The 12,494-nt window shown below is 34.4% G+C and overlaps 1 protein-coding gene across 3 annotated transcripts in view; it reads left to right on the forward strand.

The window, feature by feature from the left end:
• EXOC6B (exocyst complex component 6B) overlaps nucleotides 1-12,494 on the forward strand; it is a 708,543-nt gene that overhangs the window by 398,629 nt on the left and 297,420 nt on the right. For all 3 annotated transcript variants that reach the window (XM_060026390.1, XM_060026391.1, XM_060026392.1), the window contains one exon: nucleotides 5,668-5,779. In XM_060026390.1, the coding sequence (XP_059882373.1) occupies nucleotides 5,668-5,779 (112 nt within the window). The remainder of the gene's footprint in view (nucleotides 1-5,667; nucleotides 5,780-12,494) is intronic.

A 12,494-nucleotide genomic window follows, 5' to 3' on the forward strand; every position in this document is an offset into this window, starting at 1 on the left:
AGTCTTGGGCTCTGCCAGATTTTGCAGTCTTCCTTCCTGAATCCAGAGTTCCACAAGAGTACTTTTGTCTCTGCTTGGCTGCCAAATTATTGTTGCTGAGAAGGGATATATGTGCAGGACTTCCTGTTCTGTCATTTCTAATGTCATGCCTTTATTTTTAATTGCTGTTAAAGAAAATTGCTTGTGTAAAGGAAAAAAAGTAACAGTGTCTAGTAAAGGAAAAGTAAATGTAAAAGTAAATGTATGGTAATAATAGGACAAATGATATGAGAGAGGAATTTGATTTACTGTTTAAGGTTTTTACATTATACATGAAGTGGTATATTATTTGAAAATATATTCTGTTATATTCTCTCTCTATATATAGTATAACGTATAGCAACCACTGAAAAAATGGTCAAAAAAACATGAAACAGGTGAAAGTAATAAGCCAATAATGAGGATAAAAAGGAATCATAAAAAGAACACTCAATCTAAAAACAGTCAAGGAGAGTTAAATGGGATATAGAACAGGTGGAACAAACAGAAATCAACCATCAAGGTGGTAAATTTAAATCCAATTACAACAGTGTTTCGTGTACACTTGAATAGAATGTGTATTCTGTAGTTGTTGAGTGTTGTATTCTCTAAATGACAGACTAAGTTTATTAATAGTATTGTACAAATTTTCTGTATCCTTCCCTTTTTAGGTCTACTTTTTCTGTCAATTACTGAGGAGTGTTAAACTATCCAGCTATGATTGTAGATTTGTCTATTTTTTTGTGGGATCTCTCAAGTTTGCTTCATTTATTTTGAATATATCTTTTTAAGTTCATACACAGTTTGATTGTTATATCTTCTTATTGTATTCATCCTTTTAATTTTGTGAAATGTCCCTCTTTATCTGTGTTAAAAATTAAAATAATCATTGTCTTCTTTGCCTAATATTAATATAACCATTACTTTCTTTTATGGTATACGTTTGTCTGTTCTATTACTTATAACATTTTCTTCTTTTTTTATCATGTTATTTTCAAATAATTTCAACATTAAGGAAGAATTTCGAAAATGTTGTGATGAACTGAAATTCTCCAGTTTTTGACTTTTTGCCATGTTTGCTTTATTACTTCCTCCCTCTCTCTTTGTCTGTCTCTCTGTATGTGTGTGTGTGTGTGTGTGTGTGTGTGTGTGTGTGTGTGTGTGTGTAGTATTTCAATCCCTTATGGTTTATGTTCATTTTGATTAACTATTTAAGATGTTGTCTGTTTTCTCCATATAGTTATAATTTTTCCTTTTGTAATAAGTACTGTTTGTTTTGAAATACGTTGAGACCATGTATTTATTTTGTTAGTTACCAGATGTCCTTCACTTCTTTACCTCTTATAGTATTCATTAGTGATTCTTGCCTGAAATCAGTTTTTTTCTCTAATAATCATTAATATATGATTTTAACTAATTTATTTTTTTTATTCCTTTTATATGTATTACTTGGCATTCCATATTAAGGAGTCCTTCCCCATTATCTATCTATATAGCTAGCTAGCTACCTACCTACCTACCTATCATTTCCTATTATCATATCAGATTCATGGATTCTTACTTCATTCAGTTGGGTTATTCCTTTAATGACCTTATTCATTTTGATACTCAAATTGTCCCAGATGTAGCTAGTGTGAGCCACTTCATGCTGGCTCCTGTGCCTTGTTGATGTGTTCTTATCACTTTGGGGACATTTCCTAACTTAACCATGATATTACTCATTTTTTCAAGGAGCTCAGTTCTTTTTAGTGCTGAATGGCATTTTGACAGTAAGATCTAGACATGTTCCTTGTATTTAAATGTGTGTCATTTAGAATCAACAAGTAGTTTGGTATTGGTTTTTTATTCATTCTGCCTAATTGGAATGTTTATTCCATTACATTAATATATTTAGTGATTTGTTTGGATTTAAGCCTTTCATCTTGCTGTTGTTTTTCTATTTGTTCCATTCATTTTTATTTTTGCTCCTTTTTTTCCTTTTTTCCTTCCTGCTTCTCGATTAAGTTTTATTAGTATTATGACTTAGTTTCCGTATTGGCTTACTGGAGTATAACTTTTAGTTTTATTTATTATCTGTTTGTGTGTTTGCTCTGGGAATTATAGTGTGTATCCTTAACTTATCACAGTTACATGTAATTTAAGAATCTTACAGCAGTGTAGTGTAATTTATCTTTTCACTTCCTTTTCTGATATTGTTGGCATATACTTACTTATACACTTGTTTTTAAACACTAAAATATGTTATTGTTTGTTTGAACATTTGATAGTATTTTAAAATTCAAGAAAGAAAAGTAGTTCATTATATTTTTTTTTTTTTTTTTTGGCGGTACGTGGGCCTCTCACTGTTGTGGCCTCTCCCGCTGCGGAGCACAGGCTCCAGATGCGCAAGCTCAGCGGCCATGGCTCACGGGCCCAGCCGCTTCGCGGCATGTGGGATCTTCCCAGACCGGGGCACGAACCTGTGTCCCCTGCATTGGCAGGCGGACTCTCAACCACTGCGCCACCAGGGAAGCCCAGTTCATTATATTTATCCTCATATTTGCTATTTCCAAGCCTTGTCCTTCTTTCTTACAGATCTGTGTTACCCTTTGGTATCATTTTCCTTCAGTGTGAAAAATTTCTTCTAGCTCCTCTTTTAGTATATATCTGCTGGTTTAGATTTTCTTAGCTTTTGTTTGTGTAAAAATCTTTTTTCATCTGTTTTCAAAAATATATTTTTTAAGATGTAGAATTCTAGGCTGGCAGTCCTCCCTTTCCCCACACTTTAAAGATGTTATTCCTCTGTTTGCTTTCATTGTTCCTGAAGAGAAATAAGCCATTATTCTTATTGTTGTTCCTCTAACTGTATTGCCTTTCTTCTCTGGTTGCCTTTAAGGTTTCCTCTTTGTCTTTGCATTTTGCAATTTAACTGTGATTTTCCTGTGTGAGGTTTTATTTGCATTAATTGTGTTGGGGTTTTGTTAAACTTCTGAGATCTGTGGGTTGAGATCTTTTATTAGGTTTGGAGATGATGTTGCCAATTTATCCTTATATATGTCTCTTTTCTCATTTCTTCCTCTTCTGCAATTCCTAGCTACTTGATGTATCATTCAGATTTCATCATTACTTGAGTGAACTGAATGTGAGTCTCAGTTTTTATTAGTTTCAAATTACTTCTGATTTCAATTCTACAAATGCTATGGTAGAAGTCTTTTTGTCTTTAAGACTCTGAAATTCCAAAGCTTTTATCCAGGGACTTATCTTTTATTTTAACAGGATTTGAGTTGGGCTGGGTTTCAGCTTTAGTTAGTTTTTACTCTCCTTTGGATTGAATTCGAGTAGAATCTAAATCCCTTTCAAAATTTGGAATCTAAATCTCTTTCAAAAATTGCAAAATTTGCAAATCCCTTGGAATCTAAATCCCTTTCAAAATTTGCAAGACTTCTCTCTGATTTCTAGCACTACCCCTACCATTTCTTATGGAACAGAATTCTTATAGGCGAGAGCTGTTGTGCAACTCTCTCCTATTATTTTTGTTTGGGGGCTCTTCCAAGATTCCAATCTGTAATAGCAGCCCACACTGTTAAGGGGTTGGATGATTTTTTTTTTGTCCCACCAGAGTCTCTCAGCCTATGAGTATTTCACTCCCTCATCTATGTGTACCCAGATTAGGCAATTGGCCTTAGATATGAAAGTAGCTGCTACTCTTTGCTTATCTTTCAAGGGCTTTATCCCAGTATGCAGTTTAGTTCAGTTATACATTTTTTGTGTTCATTATACTTCATTAACATTAAAGGAATATACAGCTTTTAGCTTAGATCTAGCTTTCTTGTGCTTTTGAAGGTAGGGACAGTTTTTCTTAATCTTCTACATCATATCCAAGAATGGAACTTCTACTAGATCTTCATAAAGCATAATAGAAATAAGTAATAAGTAGAGATGCCAGGAGAGTGATTAATATCGGGGCACCAGATTATTTTGGACACCTGTGTTAATCACTTTTATAGCAGCCTGTACTTATTCATAACTCATATTACAATTGATATGATATAATTATGAGTTTAACATATGAATGTAGGAACCATGACTATTTCTTCACCACTGTAATTTCAATATTCCATCAACACAATGCCCAGCACCTTATATATTTTTGGAATGAAGTTTTAAATTCAGTAATAGTTTTTGAAAGGGTAGCAATAAGCCAGAGGTTATTGTTCAATTAAATATATCTTTACATGGACCCTGTAAAAATATTTTGAGGTATCATTTTTTCTAACTGAATTTCCTAACTGAATTCCTTGCATTCTGTAGTCTTATTTATTTCTAATATTTTTGTCTCCACATAGCATGACAATGTAGCTAGCCTGTATATTTAGTATTTTAAGATTTTTAATTGAACTATACTAAGCCTCTGATTTTATTCTGTAGAAAAAAATCAATGAGATAAAATTTGTGACCATTGTTCACAAGCAATAAATTATTGAAAAAGAACTGCTCACAAATCTTTACATTTATTTCTTGATAAAGAAGTATCATTACAATACTAACTTTATTATTGAAGAAATATTTGTCTCAAAAGGATATCTTTTATAGAAACCATCTTGGGTGATGCTTTCAGGGGCTTATGAAAGATGTATAGGTCTAGAATTTCATTTGTTGGTTGCAAGATTGTTGTTTTCTTTTTTAAACTTTGCATATAAAGATAGCTTTGGAATCATTTATTTTACGTTTAGTTTCCTTTACTGAATAGAAAATGTCATTATCGATCATTTTTGGAATAGTAAGGGTTATAAAACATTTATGCAGAATTAAACTACTGGTTTAGTTTCAAAGTCAGTGGTTACCAGTGAGGAGAGGGGAGAGAGGAGGGGCAAGATAGAGGTAGAGGATTAAGAAGTACAAACTACTATGTATAAAACAAATAAGTTACAAGGATGTATTATATAGTACAGGGAATATCACCCATATTTTATAACTTTAAATGGAGTATAATCTTTAAATTTTTTGATTCATTATGTTGTACACCTGAAAATTATAAAATCTTGTAAATCACTTTTTTAAAAGTCCAAAAAAAGTAACTATTGGCTTGAAATATCCATTTTGGAATGAGAGCTAAATAGACATTATATGAAAGATGATGACATAAGAGCAGAGATTTTTTTTTTTTTTTAGGGACTTTATCAGCTAATTGTGCAGAAAGTCTACAAAGAGATCAGGTTGAAAATTATAAATATTAACTGCGAAGGAACTTGAATGTATGGGAGAAATAATGGTTTCAGAATGCAGAATCATGTTAGAGAACTCTGTCCTGAGATGCAGTATAGCATAGTATTTAACTACTGTAGCCTTTAGAGCTACACTGCCTGTATTAAAATCCTTTTTTGCTATCTACTCACTGTGTGACCTTCAGCAAGTTACTTAACTTCTCTTTACCTTCATTTCCTCATCTGTAGAGATAATACTAAAACTAATTCATATGGTTATTATGAAGGTTAAATGAATTTTGATACATTAAAATACTTGGAATCTAATTTCTGATATACAATAAATGTTATTTCTTGTTGCCATTATTATCACTATTATTATTACCATGAGTACCACTGGCACATTGTTTGTTTGCAAAATAATTTTCCTACCTGGTATGATTGACTCTTGACATTTCCTTTTCAGTTCAACTGAAGTTGATGACATGATTCGTAAATCTACAAACCTGTTGCTAACTAGGACTCTGAGCAGCTCTCTGCAGAATGTCATTAAAAGGAAGAATATTGGACTTACTGAGGTAAAGCTGCTCTTATTGGAGGCAGCAAGGCAATTTGTGAACAGATGTCCTAAGCTCTGGGGCTTGTGTGTGAATTAATTATAATTTTCTATGTGCTCTGTCATGTTCTTTCTGATGGACTCACGGTGAAAGTGCAAAATAAATTCCTTGTGTTTTTCATTCAGTGCCTTGGAGAAATCCATTATTTTTTGGAAAAGTCACTTTTTTTCTCTCTCATTGTCTTCTCTAGTTTAACTGGTTCTCTTTTCTGAGGTTGTTGGGTTAAATTTGTATTATTTGCCATTGATTATATAAAAAAATTGTTGGAGAATAGAGTCAACATCAGTGTCCTATTTAAAATAACGGCAGTTCAAATACAACATACAGCATGAAATCACATTTTGCCTACGTAAGTCATTGATGCCAGGGATATTGGCATTCATAGTCACTGGTTAGCGTTAGATTTTGTTTTTGAGATACATCACATGTATGAGTGGTAAATTACTCTTTATTAGCATGTAAGTCTGGGGATTTGGGATTGAGGAAATGTGAGAGAAAGGCAGTCATTACATTTCTGTGGAAGCTTACACAATCTCACAAAGGGTGGAGAGTTATTGTACATAGGTTGAGAACAGTATCTTGGCAAACTGAAGATTTGACGTATTGGCTTAAGTCCTAAAACTTAGAAAGATGCGACGTTTCTCTTCTCTTAGAAACCCAGGTTTGTATGGGAGCCTCAACCTCTCATTTTATGGAAATTAGAGTGCCAAGTGTGAGAGAGCTTGGAGGACTTTTCTTCACAGGTGAAGGGAAGGGCTGTTGGTCATCTGTTTTTAGAGGTGGTATAGTTTCAAAGTCAGTTGGTCTAGGAAAAATTGACATTTTCAGATATACGTTATCAAGGATGAACGTCAGTAAGTGGTTAACGATACTGACCCATAGATGAGTACAGCTGGAAGACAGGTGAACATCTATTTCTGATTTTGGAATGATTGTTTCTTTTCCTGTGTTTAAAAACACTGTTAAATACTGTATTATAATATGGGACATTGGCAGTGATTGAATTCTACTTATAACCAACTTTTTTTTTATAATTTAAAGTCACATTCGACATTATTTGGACAATCCCCTCATTTTGCAGAGCTTCGTTTCTCTTGCCTGGTATAGAAATATTAAGCATTGCCATTATGTGTCTGAGAATAGGCTAACTTCTTTTGTAATCAGGAATGCTACAGAAAAGCAAAGTTGGATTGAAAATTTGGAGGTTCTTATGCTTTTGTAGATTATTCTCTTCTCCTTTTCTGAATCCCAAGTAGGACAGAAAATTTATTTTGTGAACTACCTCTACATTAAAACTCTCGATATAATTCTTCTTAGGCCATTTGATTTATCAATCTCTTAAAAGCCATTTTATTTAATTAATTTATTTTTATTTAAGTATAGTTGATTTACAATATTGTGTTAGTTTCAGGTGTACAAAAATAAATCTGTTTTAAACAAGTAGCATAGCAGGAACATGGTGTGATAGAAACAGCTTTGGACACAGAAGACTCTGGAATTTAGATGTGACTATGCCATTGTTTTACTGTAGCATCTTAAAAGAAGACCTAACTCCTCAGTTCTTCAGTTTTCCTGACTCCATTGTCCATTTCAAAGGCACTGTACAGATCAAGTAACAATAGGAAGAAGCAGTAGGAGCTTATCAAGAAGTACTGTATCATAGTTCTTGACATAATTTCAGTGAATGCTAAATGTTATTCCTAAGTCATTGGAGCTGTTTCGGCAAAAATACTTTTGTTATAAAAATCTTTACATATGAATGAAGGAACATCCACACAAGTTTATTTATTTTGGCTATGATGGTGGTGTGTACCTGTATAGACACGTACAAAACCAGTGATTTTTTTCATCACCAACCAGTAAATCTTTGACTAACTCTATTATTCACCTTTTATGAAAGGGAGGACATTATATCCTTCTTTATAGGTAACTAAAGTGATTTCACATCTGGAATCATCATCAGTAATGGGCAGTGTTTGTGGAACAATTTATATTCTTCAGTGTCCATTCACAGATAATCACCTTATTTATTACAATAACATTTGAAGCAGGCTGGGCATGTGTTATTATTTCCATTTTATAGAAGGTGTAATTAAAGTTCAAGGAGAACGCCCAAGCTAGCAAAATGATAGAAATGAGACCTAAGTTCAGGTTATTTTTTTCCCCAAACTTACTCACTTTTACTATAGTGTACTACTTTCCATATTGATTTAATTATTCTGTCATAACAAAGATAGAGATATTTACAGGAGGTCCATAGTAACATTGAAATTGTTCTAGTTAGAGGTGATTTTGTAACAGGGAGCAGATATCCACTCAAATGATAAAAGTATTATAAGCACTCAAAACTCACAGAATCCTATTTCTGGTTACCAGATAAACAATTCTTTTAGTATTTAAAAGTTTGTATAAGCTAATGTCTTTCTGCCTGTCTTGATTTGAGGTTATATGGTATCTTATCTCTTATTTTTTCTGTCCATATGCTCTATTCTTTTATCTTTCTCTCTGTATACTGGCTTTCATGCTTTTCTCATGGCTTCTTTACTTCCCCATGTTAAGCCAACTCTGCATTACCTTTCAGTTCTACCACCTACTGTAACTTGAATGCCTTGTATTCTCAGACCCTAAGTGATGATCTCTAGTTCAGTCAGCAGACACAGCTGTTTTCCTAGGGCTGCTTCTTCCAAGTCTGTGAGAAGAAGGTCAGTCAAGAGTATATGTTCTAAAGCAGACTGCCCAGGTTCCAGTTCTGGTTCTCCCCTTAATAAATGTGTTCTTGGGCAGATTGCTTGGCTTTATGTGTAAAATGGGGACAATAGTAGCATGTATTTCATAGGATTGCTGTGAAGATTAAATGAACTTGTAAAGTGCTTAGAATAGTGCCTGGTTCACAGTAAATACTCAGTGCATATTGCCTATTACTAAGAAAGAGATCTGGGCAGGTAAACAGTGGTTGTTAGGGCTAGTATAGAAATGGAGTTTTTCAAATAAGAGAAGTCAGAAGATTAGAACAAGGTGTCCTGTTAATTAACTTTACAATATTTATTGAGTGCCTACTATGTGACAGGTACTGATCTAAGTCTTAAGAATAAATAAGTAAACAACAAGAACATCAACAAAAGAGATTCTTGCTTATATTCTAGTGGCAGAAAACAGGTAATAAATGGTACAGAAAATAAATAAGTAAATCATCTAGTATGATAAAAGGTCGTGAATGCTGTGGAGAAAGAGAAAGAACCTGGGTTAAGGAAATCAGGAATCTGGTGGAGGTTCAAGGTTGGTCTTATTAAAAAGAGCAACATCTTGACAGTAAGTTATTATTGAAGGGAAAAGAGCATTTTTGACAGAAGTTAGAACTAGAGCAAAGGTCTGAAGGTAGTTAAGTTATTGGCAAGTTTAGGGAATAATAAGGAAGCTGGGGTAGCTGGAATTGAGTGAGTAAGGGGAAGAGAAACAGTAGATTAGATCAGAGAGGTACCAGGGGTTCATGGTAGGCCATTATAAAGAGTTTGGCTTTTATTTTGTATGAAGTGGGAGCCATGGCAGCATTTGATTAGTGGCATCATCTGACATATTCAAAAAGGATCACATTGACTGAGGTATTGAGAATAAACTGTAGGGTATAAGCAGGGAGACCAGTTAGGAAGCTATGACAGTAATCCAGCAAGACTTGATGGAAACTTGGGTGATAGAGGTGGTGACAAGTGGTCCTATTTGGACTGTAGAGCCAGCATAGTTTCCTGATGGTTAAAAGTAAAGGAAGCAAGAAAGTGAGGAATTGAAGATAACCCCCCAATTTTTTTTATCTGATCAACTAGAAGGCTGCATATACCATGTGCTATGATGGCAAAATCTTCAATTAGAGCTAAATTTGGGGTGGAGGAAGATTGGGAATTTGGTTTTGGACATATTCAATTTGTAGTGTTTATTAGACATACAGTTTGAGATACTGAGTTAACAGTTGTATATATGAGTTTAGAGTTTGAGAAGGCAGTTCGGCTGGGAGATAAAAAGTTGGGAGCATAAAAATGATATTTATGGGCTTCCCTGGTGGCGCAGTGGTTGAGAGTCCGCCTGCCGATGCAAGGGACACGGGTTCGTGCCCCGGTCCGGGAGGATCCCACATGCCGCGGAGCAGCTGGGCTCGTGAGCCATGGCCACTGGGCCTGCGCATCCGGAGCCTGTGCTCCGCAATGGGAGAGGCCACAACAGTGAGAGGCCCGCATACCGCAAAAAAAAATAAGATCAAAAAGTCTACAATTAATCAATGCTGGAGAGAATGTGGAGAAAAAGGAACCCTCCTACACCGTTGGTGGGAATATAAATTGGTACAGCACTATGGAGAACAGTATGGAGGTTCCTTAAAAAACTAAAAATAGAGCTACCATATGATCCTGCAATCCCACTCCTGGACATACATCCAGAGAAAACCATACTTTGAAAAGATACGTGCACCCCAGTGTTTATAGCAGCACTATTTACAATAGTCCAGACATGGAAGCAAACTAGATGTCCATCAACAGATGAATGGATAAAGAAGATGTGGTATATTTATACAATGGGATATTACTCAGCCATAAAATGAATGAAATCATGCCATTTGCAGCAACAAGGATGGACCTAGTGATTATCCTACTATGTGAAGGAAGTCAGACAAAGGCAAATATCATATGATATCACTTATATGTGGAATCTAAAAAATGAATCAAATGAACTTACTTACAAAATAGAAACAGACTCACAGACTTAGAAACTTATGGTTACCAGAGGGGAAAGTTGAGGGGGAGGGATAAATTAGGAGATTGGGGTTAACGTATACACACTACTATATAAAGAATAGATAATCAACAAGGACCTGCTATATAGCACAGGGAACTCTACTCAATACTCTGTAATAACCTATCAATATATGGGAAAAAAAGAATCTGAAAATATATATATAAGTATGTATAACTTAATCACTTTGCTGTACACCTGAAACTAATACAACATTGTATATCAACTATAATTTTAAAAAAAAAGATTTGAAGTAAGTTTTAAAATAAGATTTCTTTTTTTCTAAACCTTTGCTTTTTCACCAGACTAATTTGAAAATGATATCATGGAGAGAAAGGAAATAAACCACTAGTTTATTAATCTCAGAATATCAGAGAATTAGTTAAATTTGGAAGGTTTACAATGAATCAAAGGATACTCTGGTTCTTTGTGAAGAATGTATTGATAGAAAGTCTTAAAATATAAATTAGATTTAAAAGAATTAATTTATTACAGATGATAGCAGAATACCTTCACTTAAGTCCCTACTCAAATGTTATTTCCTTAAGGAGTCCTCCTTGACCACCCTATCTCAAAATAGCTCAGATCTAACATCCCCATGTAACTCTTTATCCTCCCTTCTATTTCCAGTGTTTATTACCACCTGCCATCATACTATATGTTTAGATGTGTATGTGTTTACTGTAATATCCATGAAGCCAGGGACTTTGTCTTGTGTATAACTGTGGACAGCTCTATCCCAGTTCCATGGCACATAGGAGTTATTAATTAATGAAAGAGAGAAGAAAGAAAGAAAAAGAAGTAGGTAGGTAGGTTCTTAGGGCAAAGTTAAAGAAATTTAGAGGTCCTGGTAGTGACACCATTTTGAATACTTATATTTTTATGATTATAATAATGCCCCAGAAGACCTGAATAAATGACCAATGATTTGTATTCACCCTTTGTTTTTATTATAGTCTGGATTGATGACCATATCTCCCACATACCATTTGTCTTCATCCCCAATTGTTAACAGCAGTGATGTTGCTAGTATTTTAAAACATTTTATACGTAAGTCTTTTCAAATATGAGCTCTGTACTAGACCTTTGAATTTGCAACCAGGAGTTCCAAGTATTTTAGCAGTTTATGTATTTGCCTTGGAGAGGGTATAAAATGAGTAGCTGACACAGCTTTTTATACCCTTGCTGGGGTGAAATGGAGATAAAATTCCTTGAAGTCTTATGGATAGCTTATTTTTGTGAATGAGAACCAAGGCTGTTATTTAGTTCTTCATCTTCCTGCAAATCACCATTTGAGAGGCATTGGTGGTGTGGAGAGGAGTCATTTTCTTGGTTTGGATTAGTCTATTTGGAGCTCCAATGTACTAAATTCTCTGATTTGGGAAACAATATAATACTGATCCTAATTACAAGTAGATGTGTATACCCCAGAAGTAATTTATAATTGGGAATGGACACCTAAATTTGTGGAATTTAGGGCTTAGTTTTGAACTATTGAAGAAGATGAAGCCTTTTTTTCCCCTGGAGTTGGTCAAAAATACGAATATCTTCTGTGATCATGGTTCAGACTCTGCTGTGGTAATCGGAGCAGGGTTGGAAAAGAAGTGACTGCCACAGTCTAGTCTGTGCCTTCCTTATTAGATTCTCTCTGATACTAGGAAGGAGAGACAAAAAATTTCTGCTTCTTAATGGTTTTTAGCCTAAGTGACTTCTATCATTTAGCTGTGAGAGGTGTTTGTTTGCTTTATAGTGTTTTCTTTTCTTCTGGACAGGTTTCACAGAACTCCACTTTATATAAGATATAACCAATATCTTAATACATTGTTAGTTCCATGTCCTTGAAACAATAAGGACAGTTTGGATGGCTACAGTGATATATTTTTGTAAGAGAGGGGGAAGT

This window comes from Delphinus delphis, chromosome 12 (genome assembly GCF_949987515.2).
Source record: "Delphinus delphis chromosome 12, mDelDel1.2, whole genome shotgun sequence".
NCBI classification, from domain to species: Eukaryota; Metazoa; Chordata; class Mammalia; order Artiodactyla; family Delphinidae; genus Delphinus; species Delphinus delphis.